The 25,971-nt window shown below is 43.2% G+C and overlaps 15 protein-coding genes across 15 annotated transcripts; 8 read left to right on the forward strand and 7 right to left on the reverse strand.

Moving 5' to 3' along the window:
- Positions 1-911: 911 nt before the first annotated feature.
- PICMEDRAFT_17755 (hypothetical protein) lies at positions 912-3,767 on the reverse strand. Its single transcript, XM_019161726.1, has one exon. It carries the CDS (start codon positions 3,370-3,372, stop codon positions 1,078-1,080), a length of 2,295 nt encoding a protein of 764 aa, XP_019016381.1. The 5' UTR covers positions 3,373-3,767; the 3' UTR covers positions 912-1,077.
- PICMEDRAFT_169111 (hypothetical protein) lies at positions 3,492-4,073 on the reverse strand. Its single transcript, XM_019161392.1, has one exon. It carries the CDS (start codon positions 3,963-3,965, stop codon positions 3,612-3,614), a length of 354 nt encoding a protein of 117 aa, XP_019016382.1. The 5' UTR covers positions 3,966-4,073; the 3' UTR covers positions 3,492-3,611.
- A 68-nt stretch (positions 4,074-4,141) lies between these two features.
- Positions 4,142-5,395, forward strand: PICMEDRAFT_74041 (hypothetical protein; the record flags this gene model as incomplete). Its single annotated transcript, XM_019164658.1, has 1 exon — positions 4,142-5,395. The coding sequence occupies one exon, from the start codon at positions 4,142-4,144 to the stop codon at positions 5,393-5,395; it is 1,254 nt and encodes a 417-aa protein (XP_019016383.1).
- A 182-nt stretch (positions 5,396-5,577) lies between these two features.
- Positions 5,578-8,451, forward strand: PICMEDRAFT_74042 (hypothetical protein; the record flags this gene model as incomplete). The annotated part of the gene is made up of 1 exon (XM_019164659.1): positions 5,578-8,451. One exon carries the CDS (start codon positions 5,578-5,580, stop codon positions 8,449-8,451), a length of 2,874 nt encoding a protein of 957 aa, XP_019016384.1.
- Positions 8,452-8,677: 226 nt separating this feature from the next.
- PICMEDRAFT_74043 (hypothetical protein) lies at positions 8,678-9,499 on the forward strand (the record flags this gene model as incomplete). The annotated part of the gene is made up of 1 exon (XM_019164660.1): positions 8,678-9,499. The coding sequence occupies one exon, from the start codon at positions 8,678-8,680 to the stop codon at positions 9,497-9,499; it is 822 nt and encodes a 273-aa protein (XP_019016385.1).
- Positions 9,500-9,586: 87 nt separating this feature from the next.
- On the reverse strand, positions 9,587-10,327 carry PICMEDRAFT_74044 (hypothetical protein; the record flags this gene model as incomplete). The annotated part of the gene is made up of 1 exon (XM_019164661.1): positions 9,587-10,327. One exon carries the CDS (start codon positions 10,325-10,327, stop codon positions 9,587-9,589), a length of 741 nt encoding a protein of 246 aa, XP_019016386.1.
- A 205-nt stretch (positions 10,328-10,532) lies between these two features.
- On the forward strand, positions 10,533-13,242 carry PICMEDRAFT_17758 (hypothetical protein). Its single transcript, XM_019161727.1, has one exon. It carries the CDS (start codon positions 10,648-10,650, stop codon positions 13,141-13,143), a length of 2,496 nt encoding a protein of 831 aa, XP_019016387.1. The 5' UTR covers positions 10,533-10,647; the 3' UTR covers positions 13,144-13,242.
- PICMEDRAFT_17759 (hypothetical protein) lies at positions 13,181-13,686 on the reverse strand. The gene is made up of 2 exons (XM_019161728.1): positions 13,612-13,686; positions 13,181-13,531 (listed from the first exon to the last, which is right to left on the reverse strand). The coding sequence occupies exons 1-2, from the start codon at positions 13,636-13,638 to the stop codon at positions 13,304-13,306; spliced, it is 255 nt and encodes an 84-aa protein (XP_019016388.1). The 5' UTR covers positions 13,639-13,686; the 3' UTR covers positions 13,181-13,303.
- Positions 13,687-14,242: 556 nt separating this feature from the next.
- On the reverse strand, positions 14,243-15,718 carry PICMEDRAFT_13004 (hypothetical protein; the record flags this gene model as incomplete). Its single annotated transcript, XM_019159995.1, has 1 exon — positions 14,243-15,718. One exon carries the CDS (start codon positions 15,716-15,718, stop codon positions 14,243-14,245), a length of 1,476 nt encoding a protein of 491 aa, XP_019016389.1.
- PICMEDRAFT_17760 (hypothetical protein) lies at positions 15,683-16,270 on the forward strand. Its single transcript, XM_019161729.1, has one exon. It carries the CDS (start codon positions 15,984-15,986, stop codon positions 16,248-16,250), a length of 267 nt encoding a protein of 88 aa, XP_019016390.1. The 5' UTR covers positions 15,683-15,983; the 3' UTR covers positions 16,251-16,270.
- A 418-nt stretch (positions 16,271-16,688) lies between these two features.
- Positions 16,689-17,435, forward strand: PICMEDRAFT_17761 (hypothetical protein). Its single transcript, XM_019161730.1, has 2 exons — positions 16,689-16,789; positions 17,084-17,435. The coding sequence occupies exons 1-2, from the start codon at positions 16,727-16,729 to the stop codon at positions 17,312-17,314; spliced, it is 294 nt and encodes a 97-aa protein (XP_019016391.1). The 5' UTR covers positions 16,689-16,726; the 3' UTR covers positions 17,315-17,435.
- Positions 17,436-17,546: 111 nt separating this feature from the next.
- PICMEDRAFT_74048 (hypothetical protein) lies at positions 17,547-19,004 on the reverse strand (the record flags this gene model as incomplete). Its single annotated transcript, XM_019164662.1, has 1 exon — positions 17,547-19,004. The coding sequence occupies one exon, from the start codon at positions 19,002-19,004 to the stop codon at positions 17,547-17,549; it is 1,458 nt and encodes a 485-aa protein (XP_019016392.1).
- Positions 19,005-19,288: 284 nt separating this feature from the next.
- PICMEDRAFT_60061 (hypothetical protein) lies at positions 19,289-20,455 on the reverse strand (the record flags this gene model as incomplete). Its single annotated transcript, XM_019163411.1, has 2 exons — positions 19,289-20,251; positions 20,333-20,455. 2 exons carry the CDS (start codon positions 20,453-20,455, stop codon positions 19,289-19,291), a joined length of 1,086 nt encoding a protein of 361 aa, XP_019016393.1.
- A 708-nt stretch (positions 20,456-21,163) lies between these two features.
- Positions 21,164-21,640, forward strand: PICMEDRAFT_35868 (hypothetical protein; the record flags this gene model as incomplete). The annotated part of the gene is made up of 1 exon (XM_019162971.1): positions 21,164-21,640. One exon carries the CDS (start codon positions 21,164-21,166, stop codon positions 21,638-21,640), a length of 477 nt encoding a protein of 158 aa, XP_019016394.1.
- An 858-nt stretch (positions 21,641-22,498) lies between these two features.
- PICMEDRAFT_17764 (hypothetical protein) lies at positions 22,499-25,970 on the forward strand. The gene has a single exon (XM_019161732.1). The coding sequence runs from the start codon at positions 22,966-22,968 to the stop codon at positions 25,687-25,689; it is 2,724 nt and encodes a 907-aa protein (XP_019016395.1). The 5' UTR covers positions 22,499-22,965; the 3' UTR covers positions 25,690-25,970.
- Position 25,971: the final 1 nt, after the last annotated feature.

Consider the following 25,971-nt stretch of genomic DNA (forward strand, 5'->3'; position numbering starts at 1 on the left):
TGTTGTAATCTAGCTATTCTATTATGAATATCCATTGTATATGTTCACTTTTTCTTATGTTTGTTGCTTATTAATTTATAACTAATATAACTAGCCTACAAACTAATATTCTCAAACATAAATACAAGGGACAAACCTCTTGTATTTATACACTTACACCTTCGGTTAAACTTGCCATTATTCATTTATCATGGTGGCTAACTTTCCAGTTTTAGATTACTTAAGATGCCTTATCATGATAAGACTCTTATCTCTTATCACTCGATCATGATTGGCTTCGGCATCTTATCTCAACAAGATCAGATGAGAATAAGGTTTGCAAAATAAAGAAAGAATCTTATGTAGCCAAGGCATTAAATTAATCTAAAACTGGAATGATTAACCAAAGTGATAAGTATATAAATACAAGAGGTTTATCCCTATGTTTGGAAGTATCAGTTTGTAAATAACTTATTTTAGTTTGTTGAGATAAGATGCCGAAGCCAATCATGATCGAGGGATAAGAGATAAGAATCTTATCATGATAAGGTATCTTAGGGTTGAGATAAGATGCCGAGGCCAATAAGGATTGAGTGATAAGAGATAAGAGTCTTATCATGATAAGGCATCTTAAGTAATCTAAAACTGGAAAGTTAGCCGCCATGATAAATGAATAATGGCAAGTTTAACCGAAGGTGTAAGTGTATAAATACAAGAGGTTTGTCCCTTGTATTTATGTTTGAGAATATTAGTTTGTAGGCTAGTTATATTAGTTATAAATTAATAAGCAACAAACATAAGAAAAAGTGAACATATACAATGGATATTCATAATAGAATAGCTAGATTACAACATAGTTCTATATAAGATACCACAAAGAATGGTTATTCCATCAAGAATAAATAGACTTCAACAACTTTCTCTTATCTTTTGCAATGCTAGTTAGACTTCATTTTACCCCCTTCGTTGACTCACCTTATAAGAAGATTTTGAAGAAACCTTCTAGAATTTTATTTATGTCTGGTGAAGTCAGGCTCTTTGGTTCGTTATATTCATTTAATTACTAGAAGGACAAGTATTTAGATTACAAAAGATCATCTATAATTGTAACGTGCTCATGTTTCTCCTCTTCCCAATCTTCGTACAGACCCATGTTGAAGCATACATATTGACTCTATCAATAGCATGTGTTGGAGTTCTTACAGCCGCAGCTTCACAAGTAAAACCAATTTTTTCAAAATTTGAGATATACCATGGGTGTTCCGATGCTGATCTTAACATAACTCTTCCTCCTGAACCTAAGGCGTGATATAGGGCAGCTATTTCAGTATCAGCATCGGTACCATCTTCAGAGAACCAATCCATATGGTCCATAATGATAGCAATTGTAAGTGAGCCAGGTGTTAAACGTGAAAAGACGTCATTGAGGAAATCAGTATGGATTCTGATACGATTTAGTGGGCTGTCTTCCTTACGTGAGAAAGTTTTGAAAGCATGGGAAGTCAAGTAGTCAGGACAATTGTTTTTAGAGTATTGACCTTGCAAGCAGAGGTAGTAAAAGTAGTTATCTGTTGAGATTAGCGACCGATCAACCATTGGCTCAAAAGTGTCTTTAACATATTTCAAAACAGAATTGCCCATCATAGCAGCTTGGTTAGCAGGGACACCTAATGCTTTCCATAGGAAAAGAGGATTTCCTACCAGAAGTTTGGAGACGATAGGGTTCAATAATGTCGGCTTGATTTTTGCATCCCAAATTTGCTTTTGCTGTTTCATTGTTTTTGCTGAGCATAATTCATCGACATCGTCCTTCACTCCTGTCAAATAGAACAGATAACTAGCCATTCTCAATGCCCATTTGGAAAATCCTGTATCATATAGGCCTCTGCCTTTGACATCAAAAGTTTGAGGACCTTTTGCATACCAGTATTGTAAAGCATTAGATGACATATGTGGCGACATTTTGTTGATTAGAAGGTCATTGAAGTTTTCAATTTTGCCGACACCAAACAGCTGCCAAACCTCTTCTTTCGTGAGAGACTTGAAAGCAGCCAACTTCAATTCCATCAGATGACCCTGACACGGATTCAAATCAACACAGTGTATTCTTCTTGGTGCGTTTGGAAGTTGTGCATACGACAAAACATTGTCTCCAGCAGAGGTGATTGCTAGAACGGTATCACTTGATTTGAAATTCAATATCTTATCATCCTCTCTGGGGTCTTCCCACGTAAAAGCATAAATATAGTCGTTATTGAACTGGTTGTACTCAGGTCTCATTTCATCATAGTAGACACGATATATGTCTTCTTGATAATACAACGATGGGTATGGAAGGTTTCTAATTTGATTGCTCATTGCTGCTTCATGGCCTTTACTAGTTTTTAAATCCTTTTTGGCTTCCAGAGCATCCTGAGGCGCCAGATAAGGAGACTCAGTTGCTAATGCATTCACTCTGTGCAAAAGTGCAGGTGATCTATCCTTATCGCAGCCTAGCCAAATGTAGTAAGGAATATTACCCAGATTTTTGTTGCACAAGTTTAGCGACTTCAAGGTTCCAAATCGATATTCCAAATAATCTCTTCTGGCAGGATCCAAAAACACTCTATCTGTTTCAAACCAGACTCTCCAGAAGGTTCTAAAAGCCCATGGAATATGTCTGTTAGCCAAACCACCCACTGTATTGACTCTACCTGTGGTGGTTTCACAAGATTGAACACCAAAGTCAACACAGCAAATCACACCGTTCTTGTGCAGCAACTGCTGTAGGTGGTCAATCGCAGAATGGAAAGTAGGGATCATTGACAATGAATAGGACATTGTGATTAGGTCAACAGAATCATGGGGAACGCGGAATGTACATGCATCTTCGAGGATACAGTGGACATTGGTAATACCCAATCTCTCAAACCTTTCTTTGGCAACTCCCAACAACGAGGGGGAGAGATCGACAATGTAAACGGCTTTGAACTTTGCCGATAAACCTACTAAACTGTTCATGTACTCCACGTTCCATCCGGTGCCGCCTCCAACGTCGACCCACACCAAATCCTTCTTCTTCTGCAAGTTGGCGATGGCTAGCTGCAAAGATTGCTCTCTACCTTTCAACAAGTATGGTCTGGTAGCGTCATAGATTTTTGCCTGTGCCTCATAGAATGACTCCAAGGTAGACTGCTGGTCTATTGTGGCGTTTGCCTTCTTTTTAGCCGATCCAGTAAACGGAGCGACAAAGCAATGATAGCAGAATAGCAGCAGAGTTTTTGCCGATGTATTCAACAGTATGACGCTCAAGCCTGCCAAAAGGGCAACCAGAATTGTCAGTGAGTACTTCGGGAAATAGGATTCTGGCGCTGTTAGAAACGCGTTCCGTAGCGTAGAGTTGACAGCTTCCATTATTGGTGGGTGATAAAAGCCTACTTTCAGCGACTCCTTTTTCTAGTCTTTCCTCCAAAGCTGCACCCATATTTGGGACCAAACTTCAGTTTGGAAAACACATTCTCCTTAAATAAAACAAATCCTATGGTCACATAACATCCTCATCAAAAGCCTCTAGCATGTGAAGATTCCCGGCCAAAGAACGTGCCCCCTTCATTGCTGTGCCTGGTTAAGGGATCCGTTGCAGATAGCCATCTCTAGATTTCCGTTTTCGGAGTCCCCACACGTGCCTGCATGTGCAACAAAAAAAGACTGAAAATGCGAAAACAGGAAAAAAAGCTCCGAGAAGTCGATCGACCCCGAAACGTGGAAACGTCTTTTTGTGCAAGTACATGATACTTTGCGAAATATGATAGGAGAAGTGGGAGGTAAACTAGCTCAGGAGAGGTGCTAACAGACGGTCTCCATGCGACAGTAGGGAAAGTGGAAAATGAGATTTGACAGGATAGGACTGGGTGTGCTTCCAAGTTTGAAAAGATCTCTAAGGTTTGGATTTTCTCCCCTAACATCACGTTTTTTATTGGAACATCCAAAACCTCTCGATGCTTCATTTCGATATTATTCGCTGCAAAGAAGCGTTGTGAATAAACCTCTGTTTCACACTAGTCGACAACAGAGCAGAATTATAGGTGCTGTCGGTTTGTCTGGCGTGAGGTGTTTTCATTCCTCGGTGCCTAAACATGCAGAGTTCTGGAAGGTCGGCACAAACATCAAAATTTTCAGAAATATGTTGAAGGAGTCGGGGAGCAGCCAGTGGAAGTATAGGGTTGTGTTATTTTTGGTCATTTTCACTATCCTGAACTTCTTTTTCAACGTCATGCTCGCGATTCTCACGAATATCTATCTAGACGGGTTGCAGCCTTCATGCTGGCAGTTTGGATTTTCGACAAATACCGAGTTCAAAACGGGTCTAGTCAACGAATACATAAAGCTTGACGAAAATGCAGCGAATACGGACTACTATAATACTCTGAAAGCCTTGGCTAGAGATAACGGGATTTTGTACAGTATGGATGATGATAATGTTGAGATCAGTAAGGTGCTCTTGGACACAAGTGAACTCGATACCTGGTTCAACGACAAAAAGAACTTGAAGTATATTTCGGTTTACTGTGACTTGCTTCTTAGATATGCCTTGACGCGTGACGAAAGGAATCATGAGGAGGTCCAATTTGTCATCCAAAGGGCTTTCGACCTAATCAATCACTACGAATCCGTCTCTCATCAGACGGTGTCAACATATGCCTTGAAAAACAAGGCGTTAAGAATACAAGCGGACCTGCTCAAGTTCAGTGGACATTGTTTTGCGGAGGTAGAACAGAAATATTATGATTCGATTCGTTTGGTTATTGAAAACGAGTATTCTCACAAACACCTTGAGTCTAAAGACATAGCAATAGTTCCACCAGACGAAATTTCATCCAACAACCTCACAAACTCGTTGCTTGATTTGTGCTCGTTTTACTCGGAAACAAGAGACCCAAAGTACGTCAATAAGGCCTTAAATATTCTTTTATCAGAGCTAAGGTCTCTAGACTCTGAATTCACTACTCTAGATTCCCAGTTCAACTCAAATGATATTTTCAAAAGGGACACCAAAGTTCTTTCGAACAAAAGTGAAAAGAGACTCATGGAGTTGAGATTCGAAAAGATACCCTTGATAAATATGCAGATTAGTGAGTTACTATGGTTTGAGAAGAAGTACGATAAGTCAATCGAGTTTGCCAAAGAATCAGCCCAAGTTTCGAGCATGTATGCAACCATGAACTTCAACTCTGCAAAAATCGCCAAAATGGGGTTCATGAATTTGTCTACAATGTTCCAGCACCTGGGTGACAAAGAAGGTTCAACTCTTTGTTTGAAGCGGTCAGAAGAAATTGCCGTCCCTATGGATGCCTTTTCCAGAATGCCGGGAACGGTCCGTGATGTTGTGCTAGAATACTGGTTCGGCTCTTGGGGTAAGTTTCTTTTCCCTGGTTGATCGGAACATTTTAGTTCGCGTTCGATGGGAAAATCAATATTGTACATAGTATTTTTTATATAGCATTTCAGTTCTTATAATTGAGATTGGATAGAGTTAGGAGGGCTTTACTGTAAGCCGTACGTGTTAACAATAAGCAATTACAGAAGGGCTTATGCGTTTAGATCCAGCAGACATCTAGTATGGAACCAACTTTTAGTAATCTGCTGAAGATCTCGCTCGAAAGGCAGTATCCACCCACCACATTCGCCAAGCTTTTCAGAGATTTTGAAAAGAAACAAGCCAACACAAACAACGGGAGGATAGATACCACACCCTTGTACATAGACAGTGGAGACAACTACCTCCAAAGAAGCTACATTTTTGAGATATTGGTCGGGTCAGATTTAGAGAATAACTTCGAGGAGTTTATCAATTTTTTTTCAGTTGTATCTGAGAAACTCAAATTTAATGACCAGCATTCGGTACTCCTGTTCATAAATCAGACGGCAGAGAAGTTCCCATGGAAAAATTACGCTCAAAATGTCTTGGTGTTGAACTGTCTTTCCGCATACTCTAAGTATCTAGTTTCCAACTTTGTTGAATCCGAGGAATTTACCCGAATTTCAAATCTGTTTGTGAAAATCTTAATAAACATATTCAAAGTTTCCAATGCATTCAAGTTGAATGAGAACTTTGTTCAAACGACCACGGAATTCAAGCTAGATGAGAATTTTGTTCAATCGACTACGGAATTTATGGAGTGGTTGAACGCAAAGTCATTGCATGACGCTTACAAGCCGCTCAACTTTTATCTCGGCGAATATGTGAAATCATCTGTCAAGTTTGGATTCAGCTCTAATGACCCATCACATCTTCAAGGCTCTGAATTAGTCGACTCCTTGAATTTTTCCAAAAGGAAACCTGCTAAGTTGAGTGAAAAGGATAACATTAAATTGCTCAAAATCAAGAAAATTATCTGGCTATCTCAAAAAATCACCATAGAGTTTGTAAATTTGAATGATCAATTTATCATTGATTTCAAAAATTTGATCAGTTTGTCAAACGTCTCGACGATGGAAAGTGTTTCGAGTTTGTCAATGGAATTATTGTCAGGTATAATACAGTGCATTAAAATCTCCAACTCGAGGAATAAAGCAATATTTAGGGAGTATCTTGTATGTAAGATTCCTTGGTTTTTGAAGTATGTTCTTAAAATAAACCAGAATAAGTTAGAGAAAGTTTTTGAAACCTTATCAAACGATGAATCTGAATTTTTCACATCCGACACCAATCTTTTGTTTGAGTTACAAACAAACATGATAGAATTAGAACTTCTTCGGGAAAACGTCCTCGAATTTGAAAAAGGGAACAAATTATTAACTGATGACCAACGCGAGCAGTCTTATACAATAGAGGAACTTAACCAAAATTACACTTATAAGTTTATCGAATGTAATCCTGAATTTACGTCCATTGAAGAGACTGGTATTGTTGACTTTGTGAAAAAGGTCAACAAATCCATCAGGTTGAAGCATAAGTTTTGCGATTTGTTTATGGAGTCTCTTGATTCTTTTATGCTGACAGGGGACACTTTGAGATTACGCAGATTGCTAATATCTGCATCGCTCAACTTTGATGTTTTGGACAATTTATTACTTTATTCTTCGCCATACAAGCTTTTAATACCTCTACTGAAATTTTTAGAGAACCAAGTCACGCAAACTCCAGAAAACGCTGGCATGAATACTGAGGAAAGGTACCTCGATCAATCCAACCAGCCAGACCTAATGATGGACTTAGACATTCCAGGTGATGATTCTTCCAATGCCCAAGACTATTTTAGTGACTTATCCACCATTTTAGTTTTCTCGCAATTCATAATAGCTAGATATGCATTAACTTTGAAAGAATGTGACTTGAGCGCAATTCCAAAAACACTTTCACTTTTGAAAAATACAGGACTCATATATGATAAAGACACAAAAGATGGGAATCCATTTCAGGAAACTAAGCTTGACGATGAAATAGTGAATAAATGGATTTCGTCAATGTTTGATCCCTCCAATGTCGACGGTATTTCCGATAGTTTGATCAAACTTAGTACTCCACTTGACTATTCTCAGTTGATACCACGCATAGTCAACGAAGCAATTATTTGTAACAACATGGGGTGGCTCGATGATGATACTCTTATGGGAGGATTAGAATACATGCACCAAAAATTTTTGGTTGGATGGATGGCCTACGTTATTGAAGAAATCTGCAACTTGAAATGGAAGAATGGCGGAAAAGAACCTAAGATGGATGCAATTCTAGAAAAAGTGCTCCAGCAACTATTGGAGACCAATACTTCGGACAGCATTGATATCCAGGTGATCATAAAACTAGTAAAGGAAACAGAGAAGGAGAAAATATCTTTGAATTTTCCTCAAGTGAAACTAGATGAGCAGATATCAGCTGGTAAGTTAACACTCGATCAAAGTTGCCGCAATATTATAAAGTTTGTTTCTCCCAATGAGAAAGACAAACAGGAACATCCCGAGTTTGAACTGGCTCAGGTTTGGTCCTTGCTATTGTCCCAGAACTTGGCTGTTGATTACCTATACGAGGAACTCAAGTCGCTGATTCAGGATTCTCAGATTTCTGCCGAATTGTCTTATGAATTGGTGAGCATCTTGCTGGTTATGTTTGCTCGTTGGGTTGTTGGAGATAGCATTAAAACCAAGTGGCCTGTAAGTTTGGCGCAAATTAATGATTCAGACCAGTCGGCCACTGAATTACAGATGCTGAGTCTCATTTTCAACAGGAAACCAGCCACTATCGCCGTCAAGGGGTACAAGAAAAGGATAGAAACGAAGACGGAGAATGACGAAAACAAGGTGGAGTCAGGGTTCTTTGGCTTTATTCAAGAGCCGAAGTCTGACGAAAGCGATAACAACATGACGAACCTCGTAGAAGAGGCGGAGAAAGGGATCGACATATATGGAGAGAACCTTCTACTCATTGCGTACGAGCATAAGGGAGATCGCACCACTGAGACCTTCTTGCGCAAGGTTCTGGACCACCTCGGCTGACCGTTGTTTTAAATGTAAGTAGACATTCTGTTGGATAGTTGTTTAATAATCCTTTCGAATCTGATTATCGGTGCAAGTGGCGATCGCTGCTCGAAAAATATCAGCGCTAAGTGTTGCAGTCAGGACTTATCGTCATCCAGTGAGAACAAAAGGGGTATTGTGATCTTGTGTACGAGGCTCGTTCTAAGCACTAACCCCTACTCGGCGAACACTGAGCAGAGCAAGAATGTCCAAGATTCCAGTGATTGCCTTTCCAGAAGATTCGGTGCTGGCCCCACTGAGGTCGCCAACTCACCCCGTGGTGAGATATGTGAGAGTCTTGTCAAGGACAACACTTTTGGCAACGTTAGTGATTTTCTTCATAGCCAAGTATGTGATAGGGCCGGCCTTATCAACTACATTAAAACGGCGATTTGAGCTACAAAACTCGGCGTATGTCCAATTGAAAGCCTTGCATAACAGATTGAAAAAATCGGTTAAAAACCCACCGTGTATCAATGTTTCGTACAACGGCAAAACACTGGTTGATCGTACAGTTTCTTCGGATGACATAATAGTGGAAGAGATGAAGCAGTACGATACGGAGCAATTCAATAAGGACAGTTTAGGATCGTTTTATAAACCAAAATCCAAATTTGATGGAAGTGGTAAGGGGGTGAGATTTTCGGAAGATGCAAAAATGGAAAGTGATCATTCCACATTCAATGAGTTGAATTGCAAAATAAACCATAGCTCATCTCGACTCACACAGAGCCTACAAACCTTGAGAGACAGGCTTAAGGAGCTAAAAGTCCCAGAATACACACAGCTGTCAAACTCCGGATACAGCCACGGAGATCGTGACATGAATTCTTTACTATACCAGATCCGGCAGTTCAAGACATACTTGGAGGTTGTGACGTCGGATCATCCACGAGAAATGCTTTTCAAGAAACCTCTCTATCATATCAAGGTTGGGAGGGATGATGACAAAGTAGTCAAATTCAACTACCTAGATATATTGAACGACAACCTAGATTATTTGAAAAGTGTCATTGATTCAAGATGAATTTTAGTCAGGTAGCAGGTTGCTGCTTAAAAGGTATATATACTGAAGTGTATGTACAATGTTTATAAGTAAGAAGGTCATTAAATTTTATTCTGGGATTTTATGATTTTCGTCAACCATGGCGGAGTTGAGGTAGTTGGATAGCTTCCCATCTTTTAGCTTTTCCCTCTCTATCCTTGCCCTGTTTAGCTCTTCGAAATCGTTTTTGACGTGGTCAATACCATGCTTCATGTAGTGCTCATGAAGCTGCTGCTTGAAAAAAGGTGGCATTTCCATTTTGATCCTACGTTCAGTCTCTTCAATGAATTCTGTAAACTTCGATTCAACCATTTTCCTAGAAACTTGTTTCGTAACGTATTTCTCCCATCTCTTCTCTGACTTCTCAAACTCTTTTTCAGAAGGAGTCCATCTGGACTTTAATATCTTGGCTATTGCAAGAGGGGACACTTTGAAGAATTCTGCTAACTTCTCGTTTGGTAGCTCTTCAGGGAATTCATCATGCAGCTTTCTGATAGCCTTGGCAGTAGTGGGACTTAGTCGTTTGACATTTGAAAGATCCACTTTCATTGCTTTTTCTTTCAATGCATATTTGTTTTTCAACCATTGTGGAAGGGAAGAATTTTTTCGCCATCCGGCCGGAGGAGCTTTCCCCTGTGAAATAGATGGTTTCGAGCCATTGATTTCATTGTCCAAAGTGGCTGTGTTTTGGTCCAAGTACTCATTCCAATCTTTCTTGTTGTACACTTTTCCTCTGAACCCACCAGGTAATTTGTCTAAATCAGGAAGATTCCACGAAGTTGGTCGTTTGCTATCAAACTTGTGCACCATCCGTGAAATATGCAGACATCGTCTTGATATTGTATTTAGAGTGAGCATCCTGTGCTTGCCTTTATATATTGGATCTCTCCCAAGAACAGCAGCAAATCCAGGCAACCATGAAACTCTCCTGAGGAGAAGAGTTAAAAATTCTTATCGTTAGAAATTTTTTCCCTCACAGCCTGGGGAGACTTGTTTTCAGTTTTTCGTGTATTAAACAAAGTGGATCCAGTTCTAAGAGTGGCAACTCTTTTTTCGAAGGTTAATTAATAGTCAAGCCACCGTCAAAAGGCTGACTATAAATAATAGGGAAAGCGTGATTCAGAAGAGACATGAACATAGTGAAGCGTTTTTTTATGAACCACAACAAATATCCAACAGACGAGTCAAGCATGATTCCTTCTGGACAGCTTTATTTGTTACGTTCTCCATCCTCCCCCAAATCTGAGAACGAGTGCCTTTATAACGATGCAATATTGACTGTCAGAGAAACCAACCATCAATTTGATTATCAACTAGTTGTGTGGAAGGGTAACCCTTCGGACTCAGAGTCTTCGAGTGATGATGATAATGGAGATTCTGATGTCAACGACAATTTTTTTGAAAATGAGTCAAACGTCTTGAAGTCTTTTCTTATTGATTCAAGCTTGAACCTTTGTCTATTTGAAAGATATTCTCAGAAAATTATTTCTTGGAGAGATATGGAAGGAGATTTGGGCGACATGTTTGAGTACAGAATAACATCAACCGTTCCTAACGATACAATAGAACAGTTCATGACTGCCATCTACAAATGCAAATATGAAAGAAAATACCAAAAGTCTAGTGCCAATCTAAGCTTGAAAGATGTGCAAGAATTCATTGTTGACAGGAATCAGCTTTTTGATAATTGCCTTAACTCAGCAAATACCCCCTCTATATCGAGTAACTTGAATATGGATGAGCTATTGACTCCTAAAAGAAATATAGAAGACGAAGTAGAGTTTGCTGAAGAGGGAGAAAGTGACGATGAAGAAGATGAATTAGAAGAAAGAGTTGAGCATCGTAATCTGTCCTATAATATGAATGCCACCAGCTACGAGGACGAAGAAGAGGACGAAAACAACTTTGTTGATGCTTCGGAGTCGCCGCAAACGGCTATATTTTCCGTTCAAAAGACTAATAGGGTTCTCATACGTGATTTTCCATGTAAGGTTTATTCATATAGTGCAGAAGCACAAGCTTTCGAATCTGTCTCCAATCAATCTCTGGTCTTACTTTATGAGCTTTCAAACTGGAATTACTGCTTCGAAGTAAGAGAGGAGGACAATAGTACAATTTATGCCGTGTCTTTGATTAATGATCAACTTGATCCTACTTTCAAATTTGAGCAATTTGCTTTTCTTTTCAATTTGTATACCAAAACTTCAGCAACCACTTGGCTTTTGAAGTTTGAAGATAGAACCACCTATGAGGGTTTTCAAGCTACGTATATGAAACTTCATTGGCAGAATAGGAATGAAACCACGTGGCCCACGAGAAAGGAAGACGAGCAATACTTGATCGATTCATTGGATATGATGGATATTGATGATGATTTGAGCCAAGCTGACGAGGAAACTGAAGATTCTGATAGTGAGCAACCAGAAGTTGAGGATATCACAGGGACTTCCTCCTTCAAGTTCAAAGGGAGAAAAAAATACGTGGACTTGGATGACTCAGATGAATCTGATGATGAAAACGAAAGAGAGTTCAACAAAGTTAGTAAAAATTCAGGGTTGGTATTGGGGTTGAGCACAGACAGAGCTTTCATTTCAAGGGCCAACAAGATTGGGATTTTCAAAACAACAGATTCTGGTATTGAGTTTACGGCTGCTATTAACAAACTATCACATTCGAGAAATGCAAAGAAAGAGCTAATACCCAGTAAGATGATGCTAATGGATAACGACAGAACAATGATTGTCCAAGATAAGAGTGCGATGAACAGCTTACACAAGGTTGATTTGGAGTATGGTAGGGTTGTCGAAGATTGGAAATTGGAAAAAGACGATAAAGATGTGAATGTTGAAAATTTTACTACAAATCGAAAGTTTGGAGATCTGGCTGCCGATATGACATTTTTGGGTGTTAGCTCTCAGTCTCTTTTCCGGGTAGATCCAAGAATGAGTGCAGGATTTGTTTCTGATGATGCAATCAAAGCTTATAAGGGAAAGACAAATTTCAAGCAAGTTTCCACTACTGGTGGTGGTTATATTGCTGTGGCAAGTAAAAATGGTGAGATCAGGCTATATGATCAACTGGGTAAAAATGCAAAAACCTTGCTACCGGCTTTAGGAGACGAAATTATTGGGTTGGATATATCGGCCAATGGTAGATGGTTGTTGGCCACGTGTGCCTCTTACATTTTGTTGATTGATGTTCAAATCAAAGATGGTAAATTTGAAGGGAAGCTTGGATTTGAAAGATCATTCAGTGTGAAGGACAAGCCAATGCCCAGAAGATTGAATCTTAAACCGGAACATATGGCGTATGTCAAACAAAGATATGGGCTTCAAACGTCGTTCTCCATTGCTGCCTTCAACGAGACTAGTGAAGGAGGTAGTCCAACGTATATTGTTAGCTCGATTGGTCCATTTGCTGTCACATGGAATTTTCTCAAAGTCATTTCTAATGTGAGAGATTGTTACAAGATCCGTATGTACCAAGAGAATGTTGTCATAAGTGAGTTCGTCAATCATAACAACAATCACATGGTGCTAGCGCTACCGGATAATGTTGCTTTGGCTTCAACTTCGTCATTCAAAAGGCCAAGCGATGAATTTAGTGTGGTCAAAACAGCATTCTAATACATATACCTGCTTGTTTTTTTAGCTTAATTTCAATTCCCTTCTCTACTTCCCAATTCTAATATTTTGTGTAATACTATAAATGTACACGGTGTATATTCTATATATAATTTAAACAATTCTTTTAATTTTTATAAACAGCTGATTGAATATTAATAGATCATTTCCGGAAGAGAAAAGAGTCTTTCATTTCCTCTTTCCAAATTTTGAGGTACGCATTCCATTTTTGCGCAGTTGTCGGCTTAAAAGTGGTGGCATTATATACCTTTCCTTTTCCAGTCTTTAGCTGCGGCCCACGCATATGTCTTGGAGGTTGTGGTGGAGGAAGATTATTCACCATTGCATGGAAAACACGGACATAGTAATGAAACCGAGGCGAGGTAATCAACTAAAGGAGAATATGTTAGTATATCGGTTGGAATCGGGATGGGCAAAGAGGTGAGAAGGGGAAGACTGGAAAGGACTTACTCGTCGATAAAGCCACTCTTCCAGCATGTTATAGCAATAAGTATGTCTGATAATGTATTACGGAGGTATATCAAGATACACTTCATGTCTTTCATGAGGGAGCAGGGCGTTCCTTAAATCGTGCGAGCATGAATCGGATGAACCTTTAGTTGATTTGTTGATAAGAAGCTCAATTTTTTTCAGTCGTGGTCGCTCATAGACTTTTCTGATAGAGAAATTTCACCAAAGGATTTGATACGTGGGGGAGGTTAATATGTGGCGCTCTGGCTATGACAATATTCACATTAAGGCAGAGAAAAAGACAAATTTACGGACAGAGAAATAAATAAATTCAATTCTATTAAAAAGTGGGCTCTAACTATATCGGGTTATTTATAAGGTATAAATTGTATCGAAAGTGAAAGTACAACTGAGGACTGCACACGAGCTTGAATTGGGGAACGTAAAAGGGATAACCAACGAATAATGCAAAAAAGAGGTCAGGAAAATATATATAGAGCACTCCGAACCAGAAACCAAACAGAAATGTAATTGAGAGAGATATTGAGTCTAAGAAAAAACATGTAAAATATAACAGAGAGGAAAAGCGAGCCTTTCAATAAATTGCAATGCGGAAAAGGTCATCTATTGATTACTCAAATAATTGCCGGAATTGATTGCAGACTGAAGGGTCTTCTGTTTTCCATAATAAATAGGCCAATCTATCTAAGAGATCCGAATCAAAGGAGTTCAAAGGGCAATGTGTTCTGATCTCGTTGATAGCATTGACGTCCATAGATTCGTAAAACTTTTTAAGAATCTCATCTTCTGATTGCGGGTACAAGAGGGGTGCAAAGAAAGCATGATAGTTATGGACAATATATGCAATAGTCGAGTCTATCAAGGATAGCATAATGATGAAATCGATCATAAGACATTTGTATAATTGGAAGTAATTTGTGTCACCGTTGCTAGGATCTAAAATATTGTTGATATCGGAAAGCTTCATCTGAAGTAACCAGGGTTTTTCTAAATTGGAATGGTTAATCAGAATTGAATCGTCACTCAAGCTTATCGTTTTTTTCAAAATGTCTATTTTGATTTTAAGGTTTTGACAAGTGAAGAGAGACAAGATTGAGTCTACAGAGATGTTATCCATGTATTCTTTCAAAGTTAAATTCTTGATCAACTTCAATCTATCTTCTGAAAAGGGTGATAACTGGAAGTTATAATGGGAAAGCGACTCATCCTTGGCAAGACCCAATAGATTCATTGATGAATCAAAACTGAAGGGAGTGGAGAAAGGGTCTGAACTATTTTCGATTTTCCGCTTCTTAAGTTTGTTGATCTGTGTCTGGGATTGGAGACTACCTTCGGATAATATTGAATCGATACGACTATAGTTATAGTTCAAAGCCAAATTCTTCATTGGAGAACTGGATCTTGAGATTGGCGGCGAGGAGCCAGCATCCAAGGAAGAATTAAGAGAAGAGAAAGATTGGATGAATGCTGTGTTGTTGATCAAGAAATTATTTTTGTTGTAGGAATAATGCAAACAATCGTTGCAATGAGAGTTAGTAGCGGTGCTGTCAGTGTCGACGTAGTCATAGTCGACATGGTCATCAAAGCTCATGTCAAAATAATCCTGGTTTGACGAAGGGTCAGAGTTGAAGCTATTGATAACGTTGTTGTTCAAAACCGCGATTGTTTTCGGAACTGAGCTCAAAGAGTAGGCATTGTCATACATGTTGTTCTGACCACTGCCTAAGTTGTAGTTGTAGTTGTAGTTGTAGCTGTAGCTGTAGTGAGCGGCCGGATCCTGATCCGAGCTCGTTGTGCTGTTTGCTCTAGCGTTCTCATCTAGATTGGTGCCACTATTGCAACCATTTGAGCATGACGAAACCTTGCTATGCTGCTGCTGCATGCCATCATTGCTCGGAAGGACGGTATTGGTTTCCCCAAGGGAATCATATTTTGGCTGTGCAGCCTTTGCATGGGCCTTCCCAGCAATGCTAGCCTTATGGCTGTTATCGCTGCTTGAATTGAGAAAAGAAGTCTTGAAGCGCAGCTTGCTCTTGAACTCTTTCTCGTAGAGAGCTAAATCGGAAGTAATTTGTGGCAACCTCATGATGAGAATCGGATAGAGTGTTTTCTGCGCTGGCGGGGACCACACAGAGGGAGGAGCTGTAAAACGAAAGTGCTAGGCTGAGAAGAGGAAACGGTCTTTGTGGAGATAGACGTCTTGGTTCCGCTGGAAGGTAACTACGACAACGACGGCGACGACAAGTGCTGGTGCTGGGGATCCTATTGTTGCTGCTGCCAATGCTGCTGCTGATGTTGTTATTGTTGCTGTGTGTGTTGTCGCTGAGAATGGTTGTTCCGGTGCTCTGAACATGTATGGCACGAACAAAGAAGTACAGACAGAAACTCCTAGCGGGAACACAGCAGACTGCAGACTGGCTCCTAGAAACCCAATAATTCGAAGCAAATCGAAACAGGCAGAAGCACCACCAGTCCGTATCAGCACCTCGTGGATCCAGTCAGCTGCGGACACACAGGGCTCTTTATACGGCCTTGCAGATGGCACGACGCAGCCGGAGAGCTCAGCACAAAAACCGGGGCATCTTTCCGACAGGGGGCACTGCGGCAGAGCTCGCTGAGGCCAAATGGCGGATCACAGGAGCGGGAAGCCTTGCTGGGGGGGCAGCACAGGGAGAGCCCGTTGGACAAATATGGTTAGACCCGTTTCTCGGGGCGGGGGAGAGACATACAGGCATGCAGAAGGAGAGAGCCGATCCGGCAGAGAGAGAAGAAGGCACGCGCTGAGCCTCATTATGCCGTGCTGACGTAAGTGGACGGACAGGGGGAGAGGGAGAAATGTGCTGACGTCAGCTGCAGCACGGGCGCAGGCGTGGACCCGGGTACATGCGCACAGGAAGGCCTCACCCAATGAACGGACGTCTGCGAGGAGCGGGAGGGAGACGGGGAGGGAGGGAGCGTGCGCAGGAAGGGCGGGACACACTGAAAGAAGATGGACGGGGCACAGATACGTGACGGAAGAGAGACACGCATGGCCTGGTGATACGGTTTAGGCTTGGTAGACAGCCAGACCGACCGACAGACATCAACAGCCATCATGTCCAACGTTTTCAGAAGATCTCTCACCACCTTGATCCCTCCAAAGATCGCCTCCCCAACTGTATGTATCCGCTAGAAAAGAGAAGAGAAGAAAGGCAAGACGGCGTGTTGTCGTTGCTGCTAGCCCGTTGCCGGTGGAAAATGGACATGAACAGTGGTAGCACTGGCGCAGGCGGACGTCTGGGCGTGGACTGGACCGAAGTCCGCAAAGTGCACGGCTCCTCGGACACGGTTCGTTCCTGCTGCAGTCATCAAGCGGCGGCAGGGCACCAATTGCCACGTTGCGCTGCTATGACACCGAATAGAGTACTAACACGAGTTTTCTCTCTCCCCCACTCTACCCCCTTCACTACAGAACTTGAGCTCTAACCCAGCTGCCAAGAGAATGCAAAGCATTGTTGCTTTCTACTCCAAGTTGCCAAGAGGCACTGCCACCTTCGAGGCCCCAAAGACTCCTTTCGCCATCTACAGAGAAGCCTACAGAAACAAGGGCTCTCCAGTCTTGCACTTCGCCTTGGGATTCTTGTTCTTGGGTTACGGTCTCGAATACTACTTCCACTTGTCCCACGAAAAGGAACACCACTGAGTATATGGCTAGGCTCTGTTAATGGCTCTGCCGCCGCTCTTTGAAGAGCTCCCGCGTGCTGCACCCTCTCTCACGACTTAACTCTATCTATCTATTTATTTGTTTTATTTATTTTCTGTGTATATATGTGTATGTACGTATATACGCATGCATATATTTATTTTATTCACGACCTCACTAAGACAATGAAACCACCGTTGATCGTTTGATGTTTGCCGTTAACTGTTAGAAACTAAACCACCTCTAGCATCTTCTTGAACGTCATCTTCTCATACGGCTTCTCAGTCTTGGACCCTTCCTCGATTTCCTTCTTGTGGATCTGGTTCCAGTCGTCCCACGTGACGCTTCGGATTGCCTTTTGGTGTAAGAGCTCATCGATCGCCTCTCTCCCCTTCTTCACCTCGGTGTCACCATTGTTGCACATGTCGTTGACAATCGTGATGGACACGTTCATGCTGTCCACAACAGTGCTGTTGATGTTTCCCGTCGACCCATTGCCAACCCAGCCGACACAGTAGGAATGTTCCACTCCATCAACCTTTCCGTTGTCGTTGGGAATCCGGCCCTTCTCGAATGGAATGCCTAACTCCTTGAACTCCGATAAAGGCCCACACTTGTACCCAGTAGCTAGAATGAGTAACTCGTTTGAAACAGAGGTGATTTTTCCCGCAGGCTGGATCTCCCACTTGCCACTTTCGGCAGATTTGACCTTCTTGTTCACACTGAATATCGTCTCACTCAACAACTCATCGTCCTTTACCTTGACTCCAATAGGGGACTTCAAGTACTGCAGGCTCCATGTCCTAGCCTTGGGATCTCGTAGCTGATCCTCTGAGTACTTCCCGATATATTTGTCCAATAGCGAAACACGACGCTTGTTAACTCGGTCTAGTTTTGTTTCCTTCAATTCGTCCTTGAACTCTTCAGAGTTCCATCCCGAAAAAAATACTCCTATTTTGTCCATTTCAAGGAGCTCTCTCAACTCCTTGTTTGTAAACTTACTTTCCAAGACACCTCTTCTAGCAACAACATTAATGTTCTTCACTTTACTGGCCTCCAGCACTTCGAGCGCAGCCTTCGATATATCCGTTTTCGCCCAATGCTGCGTAGGTGGCGCTAAAAGAACACGAATTATGTCAATGGCAACGTTACCATTGCCTATAATTGTAACATTCTCCACCTTCTCCAGTGGAACTTTCAATTTTTCGTGTTTAGGGTGCCCGTTGTACCATCCAACAAAAGAGAATGAGTCGATTACTGCTGGATGTTCAATTCCAGCTAATTCCGGAACGTTTGCACTAGATGACCCATATGCATACAGGACTCCATTATAGTTTTGGTATAGATCTTTCAAGCTCAACTGGGGCTTCCCATCATGGTTATCAGGGTCAGATACCGATACATTACCGTAGTACTTAAACGCACCTGTAGGAATAAACTCTGACACATCGTTGAATCTATCGATACAATTTTTGACCTCAGGATGATCCGGTGCTACTCCATATCTCACAAGTCCAAACGGAGAAGGGTTTCTTTCAAACATGTCTATCTCAAAATCATTGGGTTTCTCTTTGAGAATGTTCAAAACTGTGTAAAATGCCGAAGGTCCAGAGCCGACGACTGCAAGCTTCCGCTTGCTCGACAAATATCTTAGCTGGATAAACCCGGCAACCCCACTTGAAAGCTTCATATCTTTCTTGCTCACGCTTGCTTTATTTTTTGTACAAAGGGAAAAGTAAGTCAGGTAAAGCCCACACATTTGGCAGGCATCTAGTATGAATCATCGGACAGATACTAGCTCGAACCGATAAATGATGGAGACATCAAATCCGAGATTTTTCAGTAAAGCACGTGACCCGGGAAAAAAGTTTTAGAAAAAAGTACTTTTTCTTTACCATTTCTCCGGGGTATAACAAAAAGAATTCGAACCGTTTAATTAATTTTTGAGTCATTCCTTTCGGAGCATAGAATTATCTAATTTTTGTCTAGAACTATATACTCCCTTGTTGTCTCCACGACAGGGAGCTTTGTGCTACACCAATTTATGTCTCTCATCATCTTCTTTGGATCTGGCCCGGCCACTTTATTCACCAAATCGTTGTAATGGTCCTGCATAAATTTCTGTTCTCTGATGATGAGAAACTCGTCGAAATCGACGTAGAGCCGGGTGTCTATTATTCTGACAAGGACTCCGTCCACTCGTATGAATAGTCTCTGTAGCAGTAGCAGACAGTTGCTCATGACTCTGATTTTGATGTTTAGCATAGAGATACCGTTGTCTCCCAATTCGTCTTCGTAAAGTATCATGTCGTCGTAGAATTTGATTGGGTTATTACTTGTTAACTTGTCTAAGGGTATTGCATGGCTGCCGTCTAGATCTTGTATCCAGCATACCCCGTCATCGGCCTGGATCATTGTACCTTTATATCTGGAGGTGTATGTCCAGTCGTAAGGTTTGTAAACTTCCAAGGAGACATTTTCCGAATTCTGATGCTTGAGCTGTCGACTCTTGAACCACGAGTCTGCGTAACTGACCTGGATTAGGTCTTCTGGGTTTCTCTCTACCAACTTCAATGCGTCCAATGGGTTGAACATAATATGAAACCTGATGTCCTCCGAAGTCTGTTGCTTCAAAAGAACCTCGACCTTATTGTTTCCAAAGATCATTTCAGGAACGGGTATGTCGGTCAAAATTTCCTCGAAGTGCTCGATCTCTTGTGCATTGAGAATAGGCAATCGCTGGGTGCAGATGTACCATTGGTTGTTTATGCAAATAGAAGGGCTGTCTTTCACCGGTAGGCTAGCGACAGGCGCCGGAATGACTACCTGGCCGCAGTGGCAGCAGACAGGGTTGTTGTGGCTGCATGGGACTGTATTTGGAGAACTTTGTTGTTGTTTCGGAGTAGTCGGTGTTGGTTTCGCATCTCGGATGGCCGTCTGCGGCAATGGCGGCAGTGGCGGGCGCAGTGATGATGCGGAGGAGGGGGAGGAAGAGGAAGGGGAGCCCGGAGCCGGGACACCTGCGGGCGGCAAAGGCTTTGAAGGAAACCGTGAACCGGTAGTCAGTCTGTGGAACTCCCTGGCGGAGTTGATGTGGAAGGCATCTATGGAGTTTTTGTGTGGGGGCGTGTCACTCGGCATTAGGCAGCGTGCAGGGAGGGGAGGTGAGAGGAGAGGGAGAGGGAGAGGCAAGCGGCGAGCAAGAAAGGTTGCCAGAGGAGGCAGATCAGGAGAGTTGGGGCGAAGAAGCAGGTTAGAAAAGAGGTTCGTGGGGCTGCCGAGAGAACGTGTCCGGGTACCACATCGGTAGATAGGCAGACAGGCCGGTAGCATGGCGTGGCAGAGGCCTGTCATCCGGCGAGGGAGGACAGGAGTGCGGAACGAGTGAGAAGGGCCGGGGGTGCGGGCGTGGGGGAGGCGTCGCGTCTGCGCTGGCGGGGCGGGTGGTGCCATCATGATTCGGACAGAATGCGATGGAGATAGCAGAGAAAAGGAGTGGTGCAGTTCTCGGGGGGGGGGGGGGGGGGGGGGGGGGGGGGGGGGCAGCTGCTGCGTTCTTTCCACACACACACCGACACCGACGCAGGCGCAGCCAGACAAGACACATCCAACCGCAGCCAGACCATGAAGAAGCTAGGAATGAGGACGAGCCGGACGTTTGTGATCTCGGTGGTGCTTGTGGTGGTGCTTCTGTACAACCTTGTGAACAGCAGCCAGACGAGGATCCAGCACCAGCGGGACGGCGACCAGCACCCGATCACGAACCAGAACGCGGTGGCCCTCGGTGAGGAGGCCGTGGGCGCCGGGGCCGACGACGACGCTGTGTTCGACACGGCCGCCACGCCCTTCATGCCGCAGATGGCGAACGAGACACTCAAGGCGGAGTTGGGCAACGCAGCATGGAAATTGCTGCACACGATTCTCGCCCGGTACCCGGAGGCGCCCGTGGAGAGCGAGAAGGTGTACCTCAAGCGCTACATCGAGTCGTTTGCCCAGGTGTACCCCTGCGGCGACTGTGCCCGCCACTTCATCAAGTTGCTGCAGCAGTACCCGCCGCAGATCGGCTCCCGCAAGAGCGCTGCCATGTGGGGCTGCTTCATCCACAACAAGGTGAACGAGCGCTTGGCGAAGCCGCGGTACGATTGCACGACGATTCTCGAGGACTACGACTGCGGCTGCGGAGCAGACGAACTGCTGGGCGACGAGGGGCACGACACGCCGGAGACGAGCCCCCGCCCGGGCACCACCGGTCTGCAGGACCGCGAGAGCCGCCAGCACTTGGACAGCATCCGCGTGGAGAGCTCCGAGGAGAGGGTGGGGGGCTAGTGCCGGTCCGGCCGGGTCGAGGCCCGACTAGACCGCTCCGCTGCCCCGCTGCCCCGCTGCTTATCTCGACACCCCTGGTGTGGCCCCAGCACCCCGCCAGCTAGATAGACGCTCTTATGCTACGTTTTAACATGCCTGCCGCAACAGGCGCACCAACAGTAAAAGCACGCCCAACACGTCAGCACGCTCAACATGCCACCACGCCAACACGCTGTCTGCGCCAATCGCCGTCCGGAGAAATAACAGCGCTGGCAGCAGCACAGGAGGCTGGTGCGCCTGCTGTCTTCGGCACGGAGTTTGAGACGCTGCGCTGGACAGTGCGCTACGCAGCGCGGCGGTGAGCGAATAACGGCAGCCCCGTGTGTAATGCGTAATTCCCGCATCCTTGTGGCTCCGCCGGGGGCAACGGGGCAACGGGACAACGAGAAGGGGGCAGGGGGTCGACCACCGCCAAACGGGGCAACACGCCGGATCAGGACCAGACGGGGCACCAGATGGCCCCGCAGCCCACCAAGTGCGTGGCCCGCATCTATCCAGCTCCCGTCCCCCCGCCTTCCCCGGGCCCGCCTGGCGCAGGATTCCGACAAAACCACACTTGCAACACAGCCCCACGGCCCTGCTGCGCGCCGGATCCCGGCTCCCGCGTCCCGGATCCCGCCCAGACCGTCCGCCGGCGTCCGCCTTGCAGCAACACGCTGCGCTCCATTCCTTCTCTCGCCGTTCCTGTCTGCCGGCCTCCCTGCCGGCAGGTGTGTGGTTCTTTTCTCCGCTGGCGCCCCAGACGGCTCTTCACTCTTCTCCAGCCAGAGCCGGCCGTTTGGGGAAATCACCGCTTCACGGACCCCCCGGCTTGCGTGCCGAAACACCCTTCCGGTTGTTGCCTGCGCTGTGCCTGCTCTGTGCCTCCAGGATGGCACTCTCTGGTGCTGGTGCTGCAGCCACCCGCTTCTTCCTCCCCGTACCGCCGCCGTCTGGCGATGTTCCTTGTGCCATCCTCTCTCTGCTGGCCCCTCTTGTAGAACAAACAGTACACCCCTGCAGCGGAACAAAGACACTCTCGTCGAGAACCGCAACACCCCCAAACAAAGCAACACCAGCTCTTTCGTCCACCACCGAGTATATTTTTTCCAGCGAGTTGTCTCCTCTAAGCTCCGTCGCCGAACCCAGACCTCTACTCTACGTCCAAATACCCCCTTCGCCAGGACACCCCCGACATCCGCACGGGCTCCACTACATTCATAAACCGGGATCGACACAACCGACCCACTGCCCTACCTCCTATGATATAAATCCATAGAGCAAAACTTTTTTTTTTTCCACATAGCATGTCCTGTCAGTCCAACAAAAGTAGCGTCAACAGCAACAGCCCCGCTACGGGCAGCCAAAAGAGAAAACTGGTCCCCTTGCTACCGAACACCCTCAAGAAGACAAAGCCTTCACCTTCAACATCCTCCTCCTCACCGAACGCAGCTTCCCCTGCATGCTCGCTATCCTCAACTGCAACCTCCACCACTACGCTGCATTCCCCACCGCCTTCCTCCCCGTTCAAAGAATCCTGCGACAACCCTAGACCGGCCCCCGCCACAACAAAAAACATTGCCGGGGTCAGCTTGGCCAAGATCATCAACCCGGCTAACCTTCCGTTCCAGACTACAACGGATCACCCAAAGCCTAAACACCTTAAATCCTGCTCCCGTTGCAGAAAACACAAGACCAAGTGCAACTACATCGAAACTGCACCGCACGCATGCTCCTCCTGCGCTAAGAGGGGACTGGTGTGCCAGCTGGAGGTCGTTATACCAGTGAAAAGATCCAATATTATCAAAAATCTGTCCAACGATATCGAAAAGTTGAAAAATTTGGTCGACGATCTCATTTTGAAAGATAAATATTTGAAATCATTATGTAAGCAGAAGGGCATCAAAGTGGACGGATTAGTGAATATTGAAAATTGCAAGAGAGATCTGGACTTCAATAGTCAATTGCACAACAAACTATTACATGGCAGCACCATCGACCAAGACCAAGAAGATGAAGATGAGGAGGAAGATGAGGATATTGAAAATGAAAACTATGACAATGAAATTGAAGATGAAAATGACAACGACAACGATAACGACAATGACAACGACAACGATAATGAAATATATAATGACAACGATATTGAAGACTCCGAAAACGATTATATCTATGAGAAAAACCCACCTACAAACTTCCATTCCATCAATAACATTTTAAGCAAATTCGAATCCGTCATCACTCCTCCAAATTCAAACTCCATATCTCCAAATCTCTCGGATATTGAAGTAGAAGATGCGCCAACAAAAAAAGTTTCTTCCAAAAAAGTTGCCAATCCTGTCAAAGATACCATATCATCTGAAAACTTCAAACTCTACACTCTGAACGACTGCTGCTGCTTCTCTCACAATGAAATAGAGGAAATAATGCTTGACTTTAATGCCAACTACCTACCCTTTATCCCAATTATGGACAAAATCATCTCAATTGAACATCTCTTTGTCTCAAATAAACTGCTGTTTTGGTCAATCGTATATATAGCCACATCCAATATAGACATTTACACCCATTTTATCATCAAAGAAGTTTTGGGCTTTCTCAACAATTCCGAGGATATAAAGGAAACTGAAGCAAATGATCCTTATAACTCATTGGTTGCTGTCCTTCTATTGTGCTGCTTCCCAACGAAAATCAAATCAACTAAATTCGATATAGATGACGAGCTGGATACTTGTAATTTTCAATGGTTAGAGTCTTGTAAATCAAAATGTCTCAAATACAATTATATTGAAGAATATATTGATGACAATGAAAAGAATAATTACAAAAAAAATATCTGGTGTGTAATCTTCATTCTAGGAAACTTCTATGGTTTCAGATTGGGTCTCAAGTGGGTCCAGCCTCTAGATTTTATTCTAGAAGAATCAAAGGATAGAGTTTCATATTTGGGCCAATTGCTAAATATCACTATATTATTATCAAAATTGCTAGATCACTTCGTATTCACGAATAATGGTGGTGTCTTCAAAGCCAAAAGCTCTGATGAGTCCATAAATGACCAGATTATGACTCCAGCCCAAAGACTGCAGGATGACGACCATCTTCTAATAAAGTCTTTGTCAAACTGGCAATTCAAACTTGATAGAATGAAAAAAAGAGCAATGTCCAACAAGCTCGAAAACCCTGCATTGAACTCAAATCTTTTATTGTCTTTTGATTTCTTAGAGTTGATTTTCAACCTTTTCGAGCCACAAAACTTGAATTTTTCAAGCCAACTGGAGAAAACTTTCATCATAGCTAAGAGATTCTGCTCAAACATTGAGCCTTTGAACGTCACAAAATGTCCAATATTCTTGAAAATATCTTTAGAGTTTGTTTGTTTGACACTAACTAAATTGAGCTATTGTCCATATTTCTTGAACAAGCAGTTCAATCCTGATCTGTACATTAACCTTTTCAACAAGTTGATAGCTTTTGTTGATTTCAACGACACCAGATTTGTTTTCAATACACTGATGGATTTCGACTCTTCACTCAAATTGGATTCGAGTTTGATTGAGATTTTCAACATGGATAGCTTCAAGAAGAACTTACTTCCGGGTCTGATCAATGATTTGAAAAGGCTCAACCAGAGATTTAAGTCGATTGAGATAAATGACTCAAGAATTTTGAAAAATAAACAGATTTTCCAATCTAGGAACTTGGACTATCAGTCATATGCCGACAAGTTCAACCTCTTCCGAAGCCAGGTAGATTTGGTGATCATATACTCCAACGAAATACTTAAATTTTCTAACACAGAAAGCGATGTTCCCGACTCTTCTCTTTCTTCCTCTTCGTTATTATCTAAGGACGAACTGTCTGATACTTTCTCAATTGCTGGCAGGAGTGATAAATCAAGCATCGTCACTGATAATATCCAATTTGTTGAACCAGTCAATATGCACACTGACTCTAAACTGAAGTCCGATTTTCAATTGCAACAACAATTCGACGACATCGATTTGTTTGGAATCAATTGGATAAACTAAAACTTTTTGCTTTTGCTTTAGATCTTTTTCTCTTACTTTAACTTTTATTCTTTTTGCCATTTTTCTTGCTTATTTTCTCACTCACCACTTTCCCACTCATTCTAACTGACATGCTTTTATATTCTTTATTCCTCTCTTTGCCTTTTTCCCCCCGTTTGCTGCTTACTCTCTCACGACCTTTTTTCCCTTACTTCCTTAACGACGTTCTTTATATATTACCCATTTTATATCTATCTCCCTACTTACTATCTATATATATTCCATTAATAGTTACTCCCTCAT

Source organism: Pichia membranifaciens, assembly GCF_001661235.1.
Source record: "Pichia membranifaciens NRRL Y-2026 unplaced genomic scaffold PICMEscaffold_5, whole genome shotgun sequence".
Taxonomy (NCBI): domain Eukaryota; kingdom Fungi; phylum Ascomycota; class Pichiomycetes; order Pichiales; family Pichiaceae; genus Pichia; species Pichia membranifaciens.

What these genes read in the sequence shown, in the direction of transcription:
- PICMEDRAFT_17758 (XM_019161727.1), top strand. Translation starts at nt 10,648, where the DNA reads ATGAACATAGTGAAGCGTTTTTTTATGAACCACAACAAATATCCAACA.
- PICMEDRAFT_17759 (XM_019161728.1), bottom strand. Translation starts at nt 13,638, where the DNA reads ATGCTGGAAGAGTGGCTTTATCGACGA. An exon ending in AAGAGTGGCTTTATCGACGA is followed by an intron (nt 13,532 to 13,611) that starts GTAAGTCCTTTC and finishes ATTCTCCTTTAG; the next exon opens with TTGATTACCTCGCCTCGGTT.
- PICMEDRAFT_169111 (XM_019161392.1), bottom strand. Translation starts at nt 3,965, where the DNA reads ATGAAGCATCGAGAGGTTTTGGATGTTCCAATAAAAAACGTGATGTTA.
- PICMEDRAFT_17760 (XM_019161729.1), top strand. Translation starts at nt 15,984, where the DNA reads ATGTATGGCACGAACAAAGAAGTACAGACAGAAACTCCTAGCGGGAAC.
- PICMEDRAFT_17755 (XM_019161726.1), bottom strand. Translation starts at nt 3,372, where the DNA reads ATGGAAGCTGTCAACTCTACGCTACGGAACGCGTTTCTAACAGCGCCA.
- PICMEDRAFT_17764 (XM_019161732.1), top strand. Translation starts at nt 22,966, where the DNA reads ATGTCCTGTCAGTCCAACAAAAGTAGCGTCAACAGCAACAGCCCCGCT.
- PICMEDRAFT_17761 (XM_019161730.1), top strand. Translation starts at nt 16,727, where the DNA reads ATGTCCAACGTTTTCAGAAGATCTCTCACCACCTTGATCCCTCCAAAG. An exon ending in CAAAGATCGCCTCCCCAACT is followed by an intron (nt 16,790 to 17,083) that starts GTATGTATCCGC and finishes CCTTCACTACAG; the next exon opens with AACTTGAGCTCTAACCCAGC.